We start from the raw sequence: 23,323 nt of genomic DNA on the forward strand, positions 1-23,323 counted from the left end.
CAGTTTAATATAGTGGTGAATAAAGCTTATCCACAAGGCAGTACTCCCGTGAGGACCTATGGCCGACCTGCTGTGGGAAAGATCGGTTAAAGCGCAGAGTAAAATTAAATTGACCCCAACCTGTACTTAGTTTGCCATTTTACTTTTTAGATTTTTTACTTTTTTTTTTTTTTTATCAGTATTTTGTTGTAGCTTGAATGTAATTTTAAACATAATAGTACTTTCTTTAATATTAGCTTGTGCACACTAGGACTGAAACCATTATATAAAACTATCCAGGTAAGGTCCATGTAATTTCCCTCAATATTTGTACTTAATGAGTAAATACGCAGATCCAATACTAGATTTGGTATCTAATAGCATTTGGATATCGATACTGCAGCGTTCTGGTGTAAGAAAACACACCGACACTGTTCTGTTTGTTTATATTCTGAACACATGGGCTACTGTATGACTGAAAGGTTTTTATTCCGCACTTTTCTCCTTTTATGATGATTACTCCTGATTATTTTTGTTTGGATTTGTTGTATTGTGATTTTAATGTCTTTCTTATTCCGTAAAGCACTTTGAATTACCTTGTGTACGAATTGTGCTATACAAATAAACTTGCCTCGTCTTTCCTTTCCTACTGTAGGACGTAACTCACGGCAAAAAAAAACAACTAAACAACAGCGGACTCAACTCAACAGAAACTGACGAATGGAATCTGTCAACGTGTCCACAGAGCAACCACCACGTGTCCATACAAAAGCAGTTACATAGACAACAACACATTAACAGCTCTGAACTAAACACAGAATATCAGATCATTACAATACAATACACAACCTGATTATATTCCATCTTTTTATATAGTATCAACAGTGTAGCGGTTTATTTAGACATTACATTTACATACTCTTATCTTTATTATACATTATCAGTTGTGATTTGGCAATTTTTTTTACGCACTCTTATGAGATTTGAACCAGTTTCCATCCAGTGTCCTGGCAAACCACTACTCCACTGTCACCTGAGACAAAACTACGCAGCATTTTGTATTGTTTATATTCTTAATGAAAGCCTGCCAACAACCCACTATTACATTTGGCACAGTGAAATACCGTAAATTCAACAACTCCTTCTTCTTTTCTGCTTCAAATCCACCATCACTAAGTATATTTAGCCTTGCCCCTATAGCCTGAATCCTTGCAGTATATGTGTACAGTACATTTTTCACAGTAGTTTCCTGTATGAGGGGGAGGTGGGTGAAAATGGGGTCACGGTACCAAGCCCCAGGGCTACAATCTCTTAATGCAAGCACTTACTGTAAAAGCAAGTTTTTACATTTTTTTCATATTCCCTCTAGAAATATTTTCATTCATTTTTACCGTAAAATATTTCCCCTGTGAAATAATTAGAAACATAGGAGGGAGCAGTCAAAACAAGCCAGCGCGGTGCCTTAAGTGCTGCTAAATCACACATCTCACAGTGCTTGCAATTTCACATTAATTATTCAACTTTTTTTTTTGGCGCTCGCATCAAGAGAACGAATTGTAGCTTTCCGCGGGTCACTCCATGTGTTTGCGTGTGATTAGCAAACATTGGTATCTGTCATGCCGCTGTGTTGGGCGCTCACAAAAGTCCAGGTGGGTGCTTTCTGTTGGGAGAAAGAAATGTGAAAATAGCTGTTTTTATCAAGTAATTTTGGAAGAAAAAATTTGAGTGGTGCGAAATGAAAAATATGCAAATGAACAGAATTTCAATTTGCCTACAGCGGAGTTGAATATTAAATGCTGGATGTGATAAACACAGATTTTATTCATATATTTGATTATTTATTTTCAGCACTACAGACCTATTTATGTGATCCGTTTTGGAGGATGTCTTTGTACGTCAACCTTCGGAGTAACTGCATAATGTTATTTCGTGCATACCATGAATTTTTCTCCAGTTTTCATTATTTTTTACATGTCTGCATACATGTTTGCAGCGGGTGAGTGGATGTAAAGCGCTTTTGAGTCCCCTGAAGGTGGAAAAGCGCTATATAAAAGAGTGACCATTTACCATTTACTAAAACTAGATACTACCATCTGAGTATCGATACAAAAAAAGTCACATTCACAGGACATGGACCACTATGGAACCCATATTACTGTTATTTAATGTTGAAAATCCCATTCTATTGTCTAAATAAGCAGTGTTTTTTATTATCATCATGGTATCGGTATTACATAATGAGTCTATTCCTTTGTAACTACGATATACAACGATAATCTCACTAATAACTCTTAAACAGAATTCCAATATTGTAACTGTACAATTAGCCTGAATAATACTCCCCATTTGAATATTATGTTGACTGGAGCATGCCCGGGCCTTTCTGATTACACGTGTATCAGATGTAACCTTTAGTCGAATCAAGCGCTCCCTAAAAGCTGGTAATGAATGCAAATTGAATCACTGTAGCCTTATTGATGCCTTTCTGTTGTACGCTGCTGCAGGCGTGTTTGCTTTAATTACTGCCACTACCTCTGTGCCCAATTATTACTGTTCCAAATGTAAGATGAGGCTATGGCTGAGTGGGCTGGAGCGGTGCTGTTTTCATAGCTCGAAGTAACAGATCTGGGAAAACAATATTACAGAGTGAAAAGAAATATCTTGCCCGGAGATGTCACTGGTCCCATTCAAAAACACTATTTCCAAACAAGATAAAATTTGGACTGTTACTAAGGCAACAGGACAGAGGGGAAGTATTGTTGTGTTAACTGTAGACCAATTTTTTATTTTTTTTTTCCATTTGATTCAAGTTCAAAACATCAGCAAATGAATATAAACCACCTGGAACAAGATAGAGAAATTTCTATTATTGACTTTTTTTTTTTTTATGTGAATATGTTTTCCAGTCAAAACATAAAAAACATAAATACATATAAAAAGATAGGATTTTTTTTATTTTTTTTTAGGATAATAGAAAACGTTGTGTAACAATACTTTCGCCATTCACAGTTTTACCCAGGACTTTTTAAACAATCCATTGTGAAATAGAGCAAGCTGATACTGGCTATAACCACAAGGGGATTAGTTGTTACTGAGACTTAGCACCACATGTGAAACAAAGTCTATGTAATATCATGAAAAGTCAGAATTGCTCAGTGGTATATGGCATACACGAGATGTCACAACAGTTTTAACAGCATTGAAATGTGAAAGTATCAAATCTGGGTTAGAAAACGTATTCCCCATGAGAAAACCTGCCTATATTTTGCTGTCTTGTGCTTCATAAAATAAAAAAAATATGAAGCTGGATAGGGGGCAAAAGTGGCACACCTAATATCTGGACACTCATGTTATTATAATTCATTTGGAAACCATATTTTGCTATATTTTTTCTATCTATGAACTATCTATGAACTATGATCTGCAGTATATGGCTTCAACTACTTGATTTTTTCACGTTAGGGTTTAAGTACTGAAACGTAAACCAATGAGCAGTTGCTAGCTAGTGGCATATAATCTATAATATTCACTGCCAAAGTCCTGCTCCTCTCATTATCTTCCAATAGTTAAAGCGATTTTACAAACATATTAAAACAACTAGAACCAATGATATTTTTCCAACATTTTTTCCAACCAAGCCGATCATTTTGCACATCTTAAACAAACATATTTTTCTACGCCCTGCTATCTTTCCTCCATCACTCCCTGTCTCCTGTCTCCTACCTCGGCGCTGATGCTAATATATCACTGTTAGCTTAGCCACTCGCCGCGGGCTGTTATCCGCCCCGTGTCGATACATTATTGACGTAAACTAGGTGACATTATCCCACCTCCCCCGCTGCATCTCCCCCAGGTGTCAATCAAATCTCACAGACCAATCCCAGAGCGGATATGGATCGCCCAGCAGGGGGAGGGACCTACTGTTTATATATACATCAGCAGTAGGAATCGGAGCATTGATCGGCGCAGGAAAGGAGCAGGAGTGAGCTGATTGACAGGTAATACAATTAAAGGAGAGAGAGGCCAGAGGAAGAGCATTAGATTCATTACTGTCGTTCTATCTCCCGTCACATTCATCATCAACTCATCAGATAAAGGACTTTGTGAGGTTTTGTCGTTGTAAAAACTTGTGTAAAAGCGTCATAGCGTTTTCAAAATCTGCCTTTATGTAACTGACTGTCTCTTTGTAATAAAAATCTAACATTTTGCTCAAATATTAATGTTCAAGAAAGTTGGTTAAAATGGTTATATTGGTTTTTCAGTTTGCCGCATAAAATTCTAATATAAAATCTATTCAAACTTCACTTTTAATTTGCATTTCTTTCTCATATTTTTGTCAAAGTGCAACTATATAACTTAAATTTGTGTTTACCCGAGTTACTTAATATTCACTGGTCAACCATGTTACTCTTTGACCAGCCCTTCCGTTAGACGCTGTGTTCAAAAATACTCGACTTGATTGTAGTACAAAGCTTTTACATCTCCAAAACCGTACACACAGCCCCCTCTGACATCCTGACAGCTAGAGGTACAGTATTAGTGTTATTCCGACTCGAAGTGGACCTCAAAGGGGACTGCTGCCGGACTTCCCGACGGACGCGTGCCTTTTCAGATACACTTTTTACACAGTACTGCCAGCCTAACAGCCCTCGTCAACTCTGGAGCATCTCTCTAACCACACATTTTGCCTTTTTACGCACTTGACAAAAAACACGGCACTGGGGAAAGGAATGGACAAGGTAGTATCAGTATGTGCAGTAGCAGTACTTTTAGTAATAGTAATTTGATTCAAGGTCATCGGGCACAAGAAACACGACTCTAGCCGCTTTGCTATTTTAAAAGGAAGATTATAGAAAACTTTATATGTCCTTGATGTAAAATTGACTGAAATATGATTTTAGGTGAATCTCAAATGTACTGCGGTAAGAATACACTATTTTAAGTCTATTGTAACCACATATTGGCCCATCACTGGTTCAATACAGACAGTATTGGTGGCTGAAATTCAGAACCAAATGTGAAATACAGTCTATATGAGATGAGTGGCGTCTCTATAAATAGATGTGTTGACAATAATACAATAAGAAGTCAGGGTATACAGGAGGTGTCAAAACAGTATTGACAGCGGTGGAATGTGGGTCTATATATAATGTGGGTTTGAGAGTTTTCCGTGCACCAGAAAAAAGTTACGTATATCTTGTGTTCTTGGTGTTTTGGAAGAAACTTATCTGGAAATTGTAAAAAAAAAATGGCAGTAAATGCACTCAATAAGGTAAAATATGGTGCAAAAAGTGCAAAAGCTCGTGATCAATGCCAATGCTAAGTATTTCTGTGGAAGACATTTTGTTACAGTATCTATGAATTAAAAACAACTTCAAATCTGTCGTTTAAGTAGTTTCTTTTAACATATATATTTGTTAAAAGTTGCTATTTTAAATTAACTTAAAATTGTTGCTTTCAATGACAATAAAAATAAATTACATAAAAAAAAAATGACATAATGCATTTGTTTGTGTAACTTTCACCATCTGCATCTGCTTCTCGGGTAAATGTTTTAACTTTGCCTGAAATGTTCCACAAAATGGCATTAAACTCTGGGAAACACGGGCTGCCTCTCCACAGATCTGACTTGTAACATCTGGTCTGGTGGCATCTCTTGCTTGTCTCCAGGGAAATCAACGACTTTAATTAGATACCGTGGAACATTTTAAGCACCTCGGAACCGGGTAAATGACATAACCATTCAACCGGAAAAGTTACGCGGTGCACCTTTACAGCGCGCATTTGCTCCGCCCACTTCAGTCAAACGGTCGTAAATTTGTCTCCACTTCCACGCGTCGTATTGTAACGTATGAGACGAAATGTTTACTTTGAACATGTGCTGAAATTAAGCTCAAATCTGCTTTTATTTCCACAGCTGGCTACGATCACAACAGGATGCAGACGATGACAAATGTAGTTTTTGTAGACGATTGAGAAAAAGCTAATGTTTCTCTTGGTTAAAATGGCATAACGTCTGAGAATGAACTTCAGCTGGAATCTCCCTACACCGCCTTACGTAAGACGGACTTAGTTAAGCTTGGGTTTGTGTGGCGTCTGGAAGAGCGCGCCGCAAATAGCCTTTAGGGTCTGATTCACCGGGCTGAGCTAATGTCGAGGTGTGGCCCGGCTCACACAAATACACAAATACAGGGGGGACTAAATAAAACCTGGGAGATAGTAATTGTGTCTGTAGAAGAAAGGCTGCGTACCTGGAGGATCGATACGGCGACCGTGCTAATGGATTTTTGGCATTTGGGCGAGATGGTGAGGTAGAAAGAACGACAGGAGAATCTTTAGATCAAGAAAAGAGAAGAGGAAACATATACTAGCATAAAAGTACTGTTATAAAATATTAGAAGTATAATTAGTGACTACATCCCCCAGTATAAGCAGCTCTTGACGTCTAAATAACATGTAGTAAAAACGTACTCTATATTTCATTAAAAAAAACTATATTAGAATATTAGAAGCCCTGTTTTTGTATCGTTAACGTGCGTGTACTCTTGTAACTACAGTGATATACTCATCCACAAATGTACTGCACTGACCTTTTTATAAGCAGCTGAGGACACAAGGGCCAGTGGTTACCCATAAACCCCTGCGTTCCTGATAGCCTGGCTCACATTAGCATTAAGAGGCCTGCCGGATCCGTCTTTGATCTGCAGTTTTGTGTGTTCTTTGATGCGCTGCGCAGAGAGACACCAGCAGATTTTGGGAATCCGAAGCGATGCGTGTTGAGGAAACTGTCAGGAACTTGGGCCCTTTTAAGCTCCTTTACCCGATATTTGGGCTAATTTGTCTCGTAATGGGTCGTCTGTGATAGTGAGTGGTGTTAAGTAAAAGCCAAAGTAGTGAGATGACCTTAAGACATAAAATACTCTGGTCTGTAAAGTACGTCATCTGCTTTTCTCCATGCATATGTTATTGCTTTGCCTGGAATGTTCCGCAGTATCGTGTCCATGGAGGCAAACCGGTGGCGCCATCAGGCAAGTTTACACGTTAGAAAATAGTAAATAAATAGTCCTCGCTTACCAAAATCAACAAGCAATAAACTTAAAGCAGCAAATAAATTAATAAATCTAATTCTAATCTAATTATATCTGTTTTCTTCACACTGTTCAGAAAAACCTCACTAATATGCACCAATCTAGCCGTTTTAGGTTTGATATTACAGTAAAAAACTTGACTTTAAATATCAACTGACACCAGAGCAAAGATTGAAATGATTATAAAGCTATTATATAATTATTAAGTAACTGAGATGTTCTGAGTTTTATTAGATTTATCAGCGCAAATCGATACCCTGGGACTGATACCTAACTTTACCAGCAATTATGTGTGGTTTGGAGCGGCGACTCAATACCAGTATCAGTATTGGTGTATTAAAAATGAACTTAAAATGACAGATCTTTAATGCTACAACACCGATATAAAGCACAGAGACACAAACCGCTGTACATTGCCTGTTAAAGGACCTCCTGATTGCAGTCTGGACCTGCTCACATGGTTTCTCTTACTAGTGAAGCCAAGTGGACTGAGACAGGAGGAGGCCAAGCCAGACTCTTCTCACATTTGGAAGTTTGTGGGGATTATCAAACACCGACCAGCACAACTGTCAGAGCATGTAGACCCAAAACCCATCACTCCCTCCACATCTCAGGAAAATGTCATTCCGCGTTTCTGTGCCAGTGCAGATTGGAGCCAGGAAGTTAGAGATTATCTGAGCTTTTTGACGAGGTGTATTGACGACGTTCTGCGTATCTCTGAAATCACAGCTACTACAACAACAACAACTGTCAAACACTGACTTTTCTCAAAACAGAACACAAACTTCTGTGGATTGGTTAAGAAGTAAATACATGTTAAATTAAATACTGCAGTACTGTATAGGATTAATAGTATAATATTTTAAGATCTACATAAGGAAGCAGTGTAAGTACAATATTATTTTTAAATACTCTTTCTGTGTTCTGCCTCCTCTAACCTGAGACAGTAGAGAGGTCATAGGTCATAGAAGGTCATAGTCACAGGCCATATATGATGCAGATTTTTTTTTTTAATGTTTTCTCTTCACTAACTGACCAGGAGAATTTCACATGATTAATTTATTTATTTTATTTATTTATGATTTATTTATTTATTTATTTGCATTTTTTGTGTGTTTTGAAAAAAATATATATAAAGAATAATAGAAAATAGCATTACACTATATCTTTAGCTAAAATATTAAAGGTGCGTATGTTGGTGGAGGAAAGGGTCCACTGTATGACAATAAACTAAAGACAAAGAAGAGAGACCTGCAAAGCCAAGTTACAGATTAGATCTGTGCAGAGGCAATCCCATTGACAATATGAATAAAGTATCTAATAACAATTTTAAAAAGAAAAGGGTAATAAATGTAAGGTAGGTCAGTTTAATGGCATAAAGTGTAAAGTGTAGCCTAGAGGTCAAGAAATAACATCTCCATGGACACAAGCAATTACTAAACTTTTATTAAAATTGCTCTGCTTGTGCTAATCTACTGTCTGCCCTCTGGCTTGTTGTACAATTTTCTATTACAATTTTTTATGGGAAATAATAATAATATTGCCATTTTAACTATACAATACCTGCATTTTAAGAATTTATAGTCAGCTTTACAAAAAATATTTAACCCCACTGAGAAAAAAGCTTGTCGCCATCATCCACGGATTTAACCTCCAAACAACAGACAATGTGCACAATCATTAACCTTCAGTGAAATTACAATGGGCACGACAAAAGGACAAGCGACGCGCTAATCCACCAATCGGGACGGATTACGAGCAAAGAACACTTCTCTGGGGGCGGGTTATCACTTGAAATATGACAGGAAATTGGAATTCTTCACACCGTATCGAGCAATGGGGTAGTATCTATTGAAGAAATGCAGCCCGAGTGCTCACCTCTTTGTATGAGACACCAGGTAATAAGTGGTTTAGCGCTTGGATGTTCTCAAATAGTAATTGAACGAGGCTTCGAGAGGAGATGGGGCAAGAACAGAAGCTGCACTGACGCACGCCAAGCTTCCAGCAATTACATTTAGTTCTATTCTTAAGGGAGATGGTAGAAAGTAATACCTGCACCACAGCTGTTATAAAGGTATGGGGCTAACTTAATAAGATTTGTCAGATGAATGTCTTGGCTAATACAGGTGCTATATCTGATTTTACTGTCTTACGTGAATAATGTGTTTGCGATAGTCCAAACTTATCCCTCACTTTTCTAGGATCCTAATTATTCACCGCTACCAACAACTAGCATGCTAAGAGCACATTTCTTAATTAAAACTATTTACAATTAGATGGAGAAAGCACACCGCTGTCTCATTTTGACCCTGAAAGTTACTTGTATTTGTAATGGGCTAAAACTATATTTTTTCTAACTACATGGACAAAAATCAGACACAGCAGTTTTAACAGAATTCAACACAGAACACAAAAACACAGCAGTAATTTTAACGTGATAACTAAAGGTTATAGGGAAGTATTTGGATACCAGCCAGTTGCATCATCTGTAGAATACAATGATGGAGGAAAAAAAAAAGTATTAAGCAATATCAACCAATCACATGTCGGTGATTGCATATGTAAGTTGTTTCCGGGCAGAAAGTTAGAGAGCTATCAAGACCACAGTATATCAGATATGCATGTTTCAAATGACCTTACATCATTTAAGTTTACAGGTATAGCCCACGGCTCAATTCGGGGGTGACTGGATTTTGAAACATTTAATCAAAATCTAGTTTCACACAGTTACATCAATGTTTAGTACAAAATAAATGACAAAAGAAAAAAAAACAAACAACTTTTCAACAATTGGGTGGACCAACAGATGACCACTCCAACTGGTTTCCCTCTAATCGCTATTGTCACAACATGTAATTAGACGCCACGTTATAATTTAATTTTCCTTTCTTGTTACTGCCAGTTAGTATGCTAGTTATGACAGCTAGTTGTAAATGTAACAATAATTATTGGAGCACACCCAGTTATAAAAATCTACTATTGTAAAATGTTGTGATCAAACTAGTTATGCTGTTGTGGATGGGGTTTCATAAGAAATGGGTGGAGAGACAAAACAAGTTCTACCATTATGATGTTTGATTGAGTTATGATTACAAAAGAATGCACCACTCAAAAAGGTATTCATGATTAGATCTGTATAACACACCTTCTAATAGCAGGGCTCGAGAGGCACAGCAGCGTATCGCTATGTCTGAGGTGAGGTCAACTCAGTGGATCATTAAAATCTGACACGACATTACACCTGTTTCAACTACATCATGTATAGTAAGTAGAGTAAGTACCAGAGGTGGGGACTTGCAAGTCCTGACTTGAACTTGAGTTAGACTAGAGTCACTATTTTCATTACTTGAGACTGGACTTGATAAAAATGGACCAAGACTTGGACATGAAAGCCAGTGATCCGGGACTTGACTTGAACCCTATGACATGAGATGACTTGATGATTCTGTCTGAAGTTGATACTTTCAGCCCTTAATTTTAAAGGAACAAACTGGAACATGTCTTTCCCCACTTCTCTGTTTGTTAATAGGGATGTTACAATAACTGAAATATGGTGATGTTATTATGGTCACATGTCTGTACTGGGGCTGTCATAATAACTGGATCATAAGATCATTTATTTAAATGCATTATTTTGTTGCTGCAACAGCTAAAAAAAAAAAGGGAACTACGTAGACCATGATCCTTTGCTTCATTTCAGTGAGGACATGACAAAATAACTGCTATTAACCTATTTCAAATCTTAATTCTTTGGGTTGTGACAGTAATTATTCACACTAAGATGTTTATAAAATTAAATCTACAATTCTGTTAACCTCTCCAAAATGTTTGAATAAATATCAAAGTGTGAGATTTGGATATTGCTACATCGCTATTTGTAACCATGACTTTTAAAGGTACTAACATTTTCTTTAAAAAGTAAATAAATTGCAAAAATAAAGCTGTATTTGGTACTTTGGTTGTGAAATGACTTGAAGCTCAGAGTGGAGGACGGACACTGACTCGGGACTTGACTTGGACTTTCGGGACTTGAGGCCCTTGAGACTTGCAAAACAACGACTTGGTCCCACCTCTAGTAAGTTCATTAAGTAAGTTCAAACACTGGGAGTGAACTAGCACACAACCATAAAGTGTTTATATATAAATGGGCATTTGAATGTACTCACTAAAACAGTCATTAAAAATACATTGTAATTGCTCTGAACCTTTGCAAGCTCATGTTTTTTTTAATATATTATTTTCCTCCAATATTATATTATTTTTGTCAAATTTTGAGGCAGGCCTAGCTGTTATTTTGAATGTGGATTTCAGACCTGAATTACACCATCATGTGCGTATGTTCGTGCATTATTGTTTTGAAATCATTACATGAAAAATGTTTGAACTTCTAAGAATGAGTGGCATTATCTCTGACAAGTAAATAATAGATAGGCTTTGGCTCTTTTGTTATTAGAATAATTACAAAGGATGTGAACTTAGAATGCACTCACCAAGATAGTCATTAAAAAAACACATCGTAATTGTTCTGAACTTCAGCAAAAAAAAACATCACAACTGTTTCATAACGCACAACAACTACACAATGTACAGGAAGTGCAGGCAATAAGTTTAAACACTGGGACTGAGCTAGGACTAAACTCAGACCTAAATCGAACTAAACCAGGACTAAACCAGGACTGAACCAGGACTGAACCAGGACTGAACCAGGACTGAACCAGGACTGAACCAGGAGTAAACCAGGACTGAAACAGGACTGAAACAGGACTGAACCAGGACTAAACCAGGACTGAACCAGGACTGAACCAGGACTGAACCAGGACTGAACCAGGACTGAACCAGGAGTAAACCAGGACTGAAACAGGACTGAAACAGGACTGAAACAGGACTGAACCAGGAGTAAACCAGGACTAAACCAGGACTGAACCAGGACTGAACCAGGACTGAACCAGGACTGAACCAGGACTAAACCAGGACTAAACCAGGACTGAACCAGGACTGAACCAGGACTAAACCAGGACTAAACCAGGACTGAACCAGGACTGAACCAGGACTGAACCAGGACTGAACCAGGACTGAACCAGGACTGAACCAGGACTGAAACAGGACTGAACCAGGACTGAACCAGGACTGAACCAGGACTGAACCAGGACTGAACCAGGACTGAACCAGGACTAAACCAGGACTAAACCAGGACTGAACCAGGACTGAACCAGGACTAAACCAGGACTAAACCAGGACTGAACCAGGACTGAACCAGGACTGAACCAGGACTGAACCAGGACTGAACCAGGACTGAACCAGGACTGAAACAGGACTGAACCAGGACTGAACCAGGACTGAACCAGGACTGAACCAGGACTGAACCAGGACTGAACCAGGACTGAACCAGGACTAGGACAGGCCCAAACCAAGTCTATTACAGTCCACAAAATTGTGATCAAACCATGACCAGTCCAAAGTATGAACACAAATAGAACAATCATATTTGGGATTGAATATTTATCGTTGGGGTTTTAGTTGTTTTGAGCTGAATAAATAACTTCTATGGCTCCTTATAGATACAAACTAACTACTAAAGTGTGATTTCTGCTATTTATTTATTACAGCTCATGTTTAAGTTTTTTTGTGACAGGCTTAGCAGTTATTTACAACGTGGATTTCAAAATGGTTAGGTTTAATCAACTGTACAATTACCCCGGCCTGTGTATGCAAATATATCATTGTTTTCTAACCGTTACATGGACAATCTACATGTTTGATTTTCTTAAAGTGAGTGCCATGACGTCTGTAATTGGCCCTTGTAGCCAAGACCGAGACTTTTAAAGGTCGAGACCAACACAAGACCAAGACCATCCCCACCGAGACTAAATCAGGACCGTCTTTGTAATTTTCTGCATTTATTTACATTTTTTCCATTGTGACACATGTTTATCACAGTATCTCCATTTCATCTGATCAATGCTGTTTTAGACTTAAGCTAAAAGCAGAGTCCACTTTACCGAAACACTCTGCGCGTCCTTTTTTTTTAGACCCTCACCCACAGTTTGACAACCCCTGCTTTAAGCCAATTTCCAGGATTTTTAAACATGTCCCACAACATCTTTTTATTTAGCAAATTTCAGGTTTGGTTCACATTTCGTCTTCGTTCTTTTAATCAGCGAGAGTTATGAGGAGGGATCTATGAGCGCTAGATAGACCTACAACACTAGTAATTACTAATATAGCCTTTAAAAACACATTGTAACTGCTCTGGACTAATAAAGTAAAGATTATTATAAAGGTTAACTATGTAACTTTTCTAGTGGAGGATCCGCCACCTGTTTGTCTCTATGAAGATGTTATTGTTTGCCAGTAATCCATCTATCTATACTCAACAATCACCCTGAATACATGCAAGATACATCTGTTTAATGCCATACTGTGGGACATTTCAAGCAAAACACTAAGTCAAGCAGGCAGCAGACGCCCCACTACACACCAGAGAAGTTACAGAGTGCCCCTTTAGACAAAACACCACTTGAACAAGACAATATTATGATAGCAATTCTCCGCTGTCATCTGCCCCATTTGTACCGACCGCGATCGTCGGATCAATATTTGAGACGAGCCATGAAATGATATGCGTTTGGGTCGAGCGACTTAAAAAACTGCTTTTAAAATATGACAGGTCGTCTACAGGAGCCAATGAGGTGGGCGCCTGTGCATCTCTGACACAGCAAAACCACCAGCCCGCTCTGGAAAAATCAAGACCGGCCAGAAATGAAAACTATTTGATATCACCGCAGAGACGGGATGGAAGCTTCAAGGGCAAAGTTGAGAGCGTAGTAAACAAGCATTCGAAAAAAATCTTCTACGGAGTTGAAATAATAGTGTAAAAAAAACATCCGTGTAGCGTCACTTACTTCATAGGTTTGAACAGGGCCTGTCCGTAGTTCTGGAAAGTCATGATGAGTTTGAGTTGAGTGCCTCCAGACTTCATAGCTGTTGGACAAAAACAGAAATGGTCAGAAGCAAAGTATTAAAAAGCGGATTGTATCGTTTTATATGTGGAAAATATAGGGTAAAATGCAACCAGGAACCATTTCATTTGGCGATATGAGATGGTACGCTAATGCAAAACACGTGACATTGGGGGTAGAAACGCACAGCTATCTTTTTGAGAATAGAAAAGCATAAAAAGTAACTCTACAAAAAGAAAAAATAATGAATAAACTTGAATAATGCTTAATCACTTACGAGTACCAGTTAGTCCCAAGTCACACCCACCCAGTTTTAAATTCTTGTTGTTATGCACCGCGACTTCCTTCTTAAATACATAAGGATATTTGTTTTTATAACACACCCTCTAATAGTTATTATCAAGGTGAGAAAAGGTGAGCGCGTAAGACAACATGGAAAGATAAAGATTATCTGACTTAACTTGATCATTTAAACCTATTCCACTCTATCCGGTACAAATCCCCTATTCCGTTTTAAATCTGCGCTTTTGAGTTTGAACAATGCCTCTCTGTCGTGTTTTGACATAATACATCCTCTTTTTGTCAGTGCGCTCTTATACGGGACGGCACACTATGGGAACAAATCGAATTGCAATTTTTCCGACGAGCGTTGCGATTAGATTTGCAGTTTATGGTTTTATAATAGGATTGTGTTCGAAAGTTTTCAAATGCATCCAGAAGAATTGATAAAAGTATGAAATCTGAAAGTATGAACTGACGAGCTAATAGAAGAATAGCATTTCAGAGCATTGTGCAGCTCTAAACTACAGGATTGTAAGTTTTTACGCAGAATAACAATGAGATACTTTGTTGTTTGAGGAGGAAATTAAGGTACTTTACAGGCTTGAGTATTGGGGATACACTATATTACTATTTACTGTAGTAGTCTGGAGTCTATTTGCCCTTTATCACCATCTATTATTAAAAAAACCTGTACCCGCTTTTTTCCCACGTGTAGATATGTTGTACAACCAGCTCTTGAGATCAAAATAACTCCGCTGCGTGCTATCTACATCTACGGGAATTAAAAAGCATTAGCAAGCAATTGTCCGATAATTGTTACCTTTACAGTCATGGCTGCCAAGTTGTAAAAAAAAAGTGCTTATAAACACGTTGAGGTGAATAATTAAGATGCTCGAAATGCATGAGGTAAGTGAGGAATAACTGAGGACAACTGCAAACCATTTTAAGACTAAATAAAACAGCAAAAGCGCATATAACACCAGCGCTTTACAGGATCGATGTGAACCAATGAAATTAAGGCCTGGAGCTGTTGTTTAGCTCAACCAGTGTTTATCCATGTTATGTGTGTGTGTGTGTGTTTGTGTGTGGGGGTGTGTGTGTGTGGGTGTGTGGGTGTGGGGGGGTGTGGGGGTGTGTGTGTGTGTGTGCGTGCTCTGAAACGACTGTGCCACCGCAGTGTGTTTGACAGGACAGAAGAGTGAGGAGGTGAAGGACGCCCAAACTTGTCTCCTTCGCTCTATCTATCTCTTCTATCTCTCTCTCCTTTTCACTCTCCCTCTCCTCTCTCTCCTCCCTCTCACTCCTTTTCTTTCTCTTCTTCTCCCTCTCCTTTCCCTCTTTCCTGTCTATGTATTCTCCTTATCTACTCTCTATCTCCCAGCCCTCTTTATTCCCTGCTCTACTCTCTCCTCCGCACTCTCTCTTTTTCTCTCTCTTCTCCCTCTCACCTCTCCATGTTTTCTCTCCTTATCTACTCTCTCACTCTCTCCTTCTCACAACTCTTTCTCCCCTACTCTACTCTCTCCTGTCCCTCTTTCCTCTCTTCTATCCAAGTATTCTCTCCTTATCTACTAGCTCTTTTGCCCCTACTCTACTTTCTCCTCCTTCACACTCTCTCTCCTTTTCTCTCTCTTCTCTTCTTCTCCCTCTCTCTCTGTCCTCTCCGTGTATTCTCTTCTTATCTACTCTCTTCTCTCCCCCGTCTTTTTCCCTACCCTTCTCTCTCTTCTCTCTCTCTCTCTTCTCTCTCCTCTTTGTCCTCCTCTCCTTTCTGTCCTCTCTCTTCTCTCTCTCTCTCCTCTCTGTTCTCTCACCTCTTTATCCCCTCTTCTCTCTGTCCTCTCCCCTCTCTCTTCTCTCCTCTCTCTCTCTCTCCTCTCCTCTCTCTCTCCTCTTTGTCCTCCTCTCCTCTATCCCCTCTCTCCTCTCCCCTCTCTCTTCTCTCTCTCTCTCCTCTCTGTCCTCTCCTCTTTGTCCCGCTCTCCTCTCTGTCCTCTTTGTCCTCCTCTCCTCTCTGTCCTCTTTGTCCCCCTCTCCTCTCTCTCCTGTTTGTCCCCCTCTCCTCTCTCCTCTCTCTCTTCTCCTCTCTTTCCCCCCTCTCTTCTCTCTCCTTTTTGTCCCTCTCTCCTCTCCTGTCTCTCTCCCTCTCTCTCTCCTCTTTCCCCCCTCTCCTCTCCTGTCTCCCTCCCCCCTCTCCTCTTTCCCCCCCTCTCCTCCCCCCTCTCTCTCCTCTTTCCCCCCTCTCCTCTCCCCTCTCTCCTCTTTCCCCCCTCTCCTCCCCCCTCTCTCTCCTCTTTCCCCCCTCTCCTCTCCTGTCTCCCTCCCCTCTCTCCTCTTTCCCCCCTCTCCTCCCCCCTCTCTCCTCTTTCCCCCTCTACTCTCTGTCCTCCTGTCTCCCACCCCTCTCTCCTCTTTACCCCTCTCCTCTCTCCCCTCCTGTCTCCCACCCCTCTCTCCTCTTTCCCCCTCTCCTCTCTGTCCTCCTGTCTCCCTCCCCTCTCTCCTCTTTCCCCCCTCTCCTCTCCCCTCTCTCCTCTTTCCCCCTCTCCCCTCCTGTCTCCCACCCCTCTCTCCTCTTTCCCCCCCCTCTCCTCTCCTGTCTCCCTTCCCTCTCTCCTCTTTCCCCCCTCTCCTCTCCCCTCTCTCTCCTCTTTCCCCCCCTCTCCTGTCTCCCCCCCCTCTCTCCTCTTTCCCCCTCTCCTCTCTCCCCTCCTGTCTCTCTCCCCTCTCTCCTCTTTCCCCCTCTCCCCTCCTGTCTCTCTCCCCTCTCTCCTCTTTCCCCCCTCTCCTCTCCCCTCTCTCTCCTCTTTCCCCCCTCTCCCCTCCTGCCCCCCCCCCTCTCTCCTCTTTCCCCCTCTCCTCCCCCCTCTCTCTTCCATCCCGTGCCATGATAACACATCGTGAAGGCCCTTGTGGGACTCTACTCCGAACATCGTACAAGCCTGAAATTTTTTCCAAAAAAGATCTGAGCGGACCGGCCGCAGATCGATCGGGAACAATGTTTTCGGTGGCCTTTTGCCAGTAGTACAACCTGCGCAATCAATTCCCTCATTTATTTTTACATACGGGAATCACGGAGACAGGGAACGTTTACAAAGACGAGCCATCGATTCGGGGTTCAGCCTACCTTAAACATCAGGAAAAACATTCAGCTCATTAAACTTCAATTAACTAGAGAAACTTACAACAGATTTTTATAGGTGGGAAAGTTGAGTGACGAGGTCATCTGAGTACAATTTATATACTTTACTTTAGTATGAACCGTACCAGCTAATATTGACAAAATATACTGATGTGATTTTAACTCGTCAGTATCGTTAGACTGGAGATTCTTCTGTTTACAGTAGAAACTCTAGTCAGGAGTTTAAAGTATTTACACTGTCCAAACACTACTACTTCTACTACAATCTAACTTATTTCCATTAGGCGTTTATTAAATCGATTTCTTCCACGCTTCTTCATTGACAAACACAAGCACTTTGAACCTATAAAGCGCCCTCTATTCTTAAGTTGAGATAATAAGCATGTGCTGTTGGCTTGTATTGGTATTCTGCCCCAGGCCTGTGTGAAAGCTCTGTAATTACGGAGCCAGCATGTACTTAGCTGGATACAGACGCTGAGAACGGCTTCCTCTATCCACCGGGAGAAAGCAGACGGAGGGAGACTCGGGCCTATTGCTTAAGTATAAAGATAGAAGAGAAGGAAATTCCTCAACTGACCAGCCAGGGAGTGGAGCTGTGTCAAGATTGAAGCCATAATAACTAAAGGATCTCTACCTCGTTTTAATATAAAGGCAGACTAGTATACACACTTTTTCTGTAGTATCAACAATTACTTCCCAACGGAGGAGCTGGAGGACGTGTCTAGGGGTGAGGGAAGTCTGGAAGTCCCTGCTTAAGACTGCTGCCCCCACGACCCAGGATGAGAGGAGGAAAATGGATGGATAGATGGATGGACAAATAGTAAATTCTTGGTTTTCAAATAGCAAAGCGAGCACAAAAGTGGGTCAAAGAAAGTCTGTTGACATGTTCATTTATAGACTCTGCTATATAATTAAAGTAGCATTTCTGGAGGGGATGTTATTGCTTTTCCACAAATGTTCCACAGTATTGCATTAAGCCAAAACTATCTCCACAGACAGAAAAAAAAAACAAATGATGCCACCGAGCAATAGGTCATATCCGTGGAGAAAAATCCATAAGAATGCATGTTTTGTGAGGTATATTTTTAGCAATAACAAGGCCAAACGGTTGAACATGTCACACGACGCAATAACAACTCCACGGAAACAAGCAGGTGATGTACCCCCCGACCAGAAAAGTGACATAACGCACCTTTTTTAATGTTTATTTGCAATATTGGTCTACAGTAAATGATTTTAGCGTATAGTTAAACGCAGGTGCACGTGGAGCAGCCTTGAGTTGGAATATCAGGAGTTGTCCCAGCCGTAAATGCAAATTGACACGACCTGACAGCACAGGCTTCTGTTAAGGACGCTGAGGAGGAGAAGTGAATCTTTAACAGATATTCTTTAAAAGCACTTCCTCTAACTAACTTGTAAAATTTCCCTATCTCAAAATGCCCATTTATGTGTGTTATCAGTCACTTGAATGTGCCAGGTTTGTTGATTTTGTTATTTTTTCTCAGCTGAACCAGTGGATAGAGGATTATTACTATGACATATGCAAAAAAAATGCAAAGAGAACTGCATTGTAAAAGTTGGAAAATACGTCGTCCCTTTATCAAAGTATTAGGGTTGTCAAAAGTATCGAAAATCACCCACGAATTTGGAGTATCGTGACAACACTACGATGTACATGCAGTAGACTTTTGTAAGCACTGACTGTACAACTATAGACCAATTTTTGTATGATTTGATAAAGGATGTTTTGACAAATTCAATAAATCAGTCCCAAGAATCTAATCTAAGTTCGAATGTCTACTTGTTTTGCTTTGTGTAACAACTTAAGCAGATTTGTACGTTTATTCACAATAAAACTACAAGTCCCCGCCTATTTTTCGGTTTAATCTGGAGTCACGTCAACCTATTTTATTAAGTTAAAAATGCGTGTCTTCCTTTTAATACTCGTTGCGTGCCAGAGCTTAGTCATTGGCAGATACATCTAAAATCTGCAATCACTTTAGAGCAAGAGGAGCGACCTTGAGTCTACTGGAGCGAACCGAGCCAAAAAACGCAAGACGATCCAACTGTTTTTTAAAAAAGTACCAAAATACATATCCCGCTTTACAGTTCCCAAAGAAAATACTATCACTTTTGGTGTGTGTTTTTTTTTTACGAGACTGCGATACACCTGTCACTTCGTCTGTATCATAGTCATTGCTTGTTATATTCTCCCAGGATGCATTGGGGCTGTAACTGTGATACGTTACGATTTCCTTAGTTGTGCGAGACAGGCATATGGAGTTAAATCGACCGCCGTTCAGTTCTAATCTCATATGTAACTGCGCGGTCGTTGGCAGATAGGAGCTTACCTGTCCATCACGCATCAGGTGACCCCCCCCTCCCTCCAAAACCTGCAGACCCAGTACAGCATTTTTGCACGCACTGTTCTGAGTTTAGTTTCACATCTAGCACGTCGACAACACCTGCCAAAAGGTACACGAGCAGAGAACATGCAACACAGGAAGTTTGTACTGATCTTTAAACGTGACAGATTTCAAAATTTAATGCATTTTCAACTTAAAACGGCAATTAAAGGTACATTACGCCATGATTTATACTATATATTGACTAGACAACATTTCTAATCAAGTATTCCCGTTAGCTCACCCCTGTTTAAACTTGTACTTTCTTATCATCACAAAACAATTCACGTTATAACTTCTGGAACTGAGCAAATGTCATTTTTCATTGCAATTGAAAACCTGCAGACTCTGTTGTTGTAAAGTGCATTTTACGGAGACGGTGGTTTTAAAAATGGGTCCCGCTTTAGAAATACTACACCTTAATTAGCCTTGATAAAGCATGAGCAGATAGTTTATTAGCAATTCTGGCTTAGTCGTAGTTATTTGTAGTTTTTAAGTCTGAATGATTCTTAATAAAACTGATTTGACTACAAGGAAGCTTTACAAAACAGGTTAATGTAAATTGCATAATGCTAACTAACTTACTTTTACACTATTATAACATGTAAAGAGTTCAACAGTATGTGATAATCTTACAACTATGTACTTTCTGACGTCCCTTAATAACCAAGTCTCCCACAATATCTTGCTTTATCTATTCAAGTTGAAGTTGTGCTCTTTTCCACGTTTGCCACCAGCAGCTGTACGGCAGAGGCATGTGCAGTGTAGGTGTGATTTTGACCCGTGCAGCTCTGGCCTTCACTCACCCACACTCGTGATCCTTTGGGTGACCAGGTCCTTGAGGAGAGCATCTATGACAAGATTGTGTCTGGAGTACAGCTCGTGTCTGTTAATCCCAATATGGAAGCGCAGCCAGTTGGGATAGGAGTCAGCCGTGAGCTCTCCGGTCGGGCTAAACTCATTGATGCCAATTTTCTCATTCCTGCGAGAAGAAAAATAAATTATAAGTGAGACGAACTTGGAGCATTGATTTATTTACAAAAGGCAGGCAGGTGTTGTGCAACAGCTTGATAAATTGATGTGATTGCGGGGAGATAAACTAGAGGCTGTGCTGCTGAGACAAATTAAAGATGAGGCATGCATATGTAGGACTGAGAGGGTTACTTTGTTTTAGGGCAGTTGTGCATGAACAATAACACTGCATATAGAGGTGTAGAAGATTTGCAATATTTAATAATATGATGCATATGCAAGTGAAAAGGGCAACAAAACATGGACAGTAAAATGCGAGTGAGTTCACTTATTCTACAGTAATAATTCAGTTGTCAGATGAAAACAGCTGACATTCTAATGAAATAACAGGTCTAATGAGTGACCATAAACATCAGGCTCATGTCTGGTTACCATTGTGCCTCGTCCGCCACTTTGGGGTCAAATCGGATGTCCGTGTTGACGTTAAACAGCGTGTCATCGTCTGTGAGCGCTGGCAGGGCTCTTTTGTATAACGGGTGATCGTACAACGCGGACAACCTTGAACCTTTGAGCGGCACGTTCTTGGTGACAACCGCGTCTTCAATGAGCGGGCGCTTTCTGTCCATTAAGCGCATCTCCATCAAGTGGGGGGGTCGTTTCTTGTCCCCTGCGCCCTGGAGCCTGTCCAGTGGATGCGAGGACACGTTGGAGTTGGGCTCGTTGCTGAAGTCCTGGAGGAGCCGCAGCGTGTGCTTGTTAGGCCAGCTCTGCTTGGCCCAGTTCTGAGGCTCCTCGCTCGGCGTGTGCGAGCACGAGCAGCCGCTGTTGCCGCTGCGCTCCAGCTTGGGCAGCAGGTCGATCATGATGTGCATGGAACAGGCGACCAAGAACACCATCAGAATGAGCACGCGGAATTTACGCAGCAGGATCATCTTCATGGTCTCGCGCTTGAGCAGATGCGAGTATTTGCTGCAGATGATGAGCACGCAGATGAAGAGGCTAACTACATCACTAATGATGTTGATCACACTGGACGCCAATCTAATGAAGTACACATTAAACACATAGGAGCCATCTTCGCTGGCCGTCTTGAGTGAAGGATTCAGTGTCAACACTTTGGATTCACACTTGTTTTCAAGATTCTCTCACGCGCGTAAAACCATCCGCAGTCGTCCAGGTAGAGCAGGTCGCGATGGTCCACTCCACAGCCACATCCTACAGCCCAGTGCCTGTCCACTGAGCGAGGAGCCACGTAAAGTGACAAGAGGGAGCTGCGCGCATAGAGCTTCTTCTGTGCGATTCGTGAGCTGTAGAGAATCAGCTATCCCGGAAAAGCGAGTCTGCCTTAAGTCATGTTTTTGTTCAAGGGAAACTCCCCCAGAAAAAGTAGTCGGCCCACAGGTAAGAGCTCGAGCTAAATCCCAGCGCGAAGAGGCGGGCAGGAGACTGCACCTCTGTAGCATGTGTGGATCTGGTGGGTGTGTTAAATACGACTATGAAGCAAAGACTAGATCCTGCCTTTGCGCAGCGTCACCGCGCACAGATTGGCTGAGAGCGGAAAAGAGAGAGAGGACAGTGAGCGCATGAGAAACGCTCCTGTGTATCGCTTTGGGCTGATCTTCACTGTACATCCATTCTGCCCATAGAGGGCGTATTTTCTCACCCCGGACACCACAACTGTATTTCACTTCCCAGAAATTCATCTGCGCAAATCCCCACGAAACGCCTCCTCCGAGACGGCAGTCAATCCATCGATGATACATTAGACAGGCCTATTAGAGCGCTCATCAGGCGGGGATCTGGTTCCATCCTGCGCCGCTGCCACTCAGCACCAATCCCAGCTTCAATCACTTTTAAAGGCTGCATGAAATCCACACCACAGTGGACTTTTGGCTTGTAAACTCACAGCAAACTTATATTGCACACTGACTATTTACTATAAGGGGCTACACATATAATTACATCAAATACAAAGCTGAATCATTCCAGACCTGAAGCTCCAATGATGAATACAAATCTGCACAAAATAAGACTAAACATATAGACACTGTCTTTTATTTGTGAAAAATTAAGCAAAGTTTATCTATGAACTCACATCTACATTTTGTACATCCTGGGCACGATTTGTATAAAAAGGTCAAATTTGGAAAGAGCCTGTGAATGATTTATCCACATATAAATCTGTATTACACAGTTCTCTAAATGGTTAGCTCTTCTGGCATTTCCCAAAATGTGTGACAACACAGTTTTTATGTCAAAGTCTTGGACTGACAATGGCCCCAGTCTTCTCCATCACTTTGTCCATTGTGACTAAAATAGACAGAACCCTGTTGTGGGGCATGGGGGATAATTGTAGCCTTTCCTTTAAATCACAACCTAATGAATGGTGTATAGGAAGGATCGGTGACCACTGACATTTGGAGCACCTTAAACACAGACTAATCACACACAAAGGAGGGAGGGGGAGCATAGCGAGGAGGGAGCTCCATCAGATGT

The 23,323-nt window shown here is 40.7% G+C and overlaps 1 protein-coding gene across 1 annotated transcript in view; it reads right to left on the reverse strand.

Moving 5' to 3' along the window:
- The window catches only part of fam20cb (FAM20C golgi associated secretory pathway kinase b), a 71,993-nt gene extending 49,694 nt beyond the window's left edge, over positions 1-22,299 (reverse strand). Inside the window, exons 1-3 of the mRNA XM_033984553.2 lie at positions 21,260-22,299; positions 20,662-20,837; positions 13,970-14,048 (exon numbers count right to left, since the gene is read on the reverse strand). Coding sequence (XP_033840444.1) covers positions 13,970-14,048; positions 20,662-20,837; positions 21,260-21,765 — 761 coding nt within the window. The 5' untranslated portion in view covers positions 21,766-22,299. The remainder of the gene's footprint in view (positions 1-13,969; positions 14,049-20,661; positions 20,838-21,259) is intronic.
- Between the last annotated feature and the right edge of the window lie 1,024 nt (positions 22,300-23,323).

Source organism: Periophthalmus magnuspinnatus, chromosome 19, assembly GCF_009829125.3.
Source record: "Periophthalmus magnuspinnatus isolate fPerMag1 chromosome 19, fPerMag1.2.pri, whole genome shotgun sequence".
NCBI classification, from domain to species: Eukaryota; Metazoa; Chordata; class Actinopteri; order Gobiiformes; family Gobiidae; genus Periophthalmus; species Periophthalmus magnuspinnatus.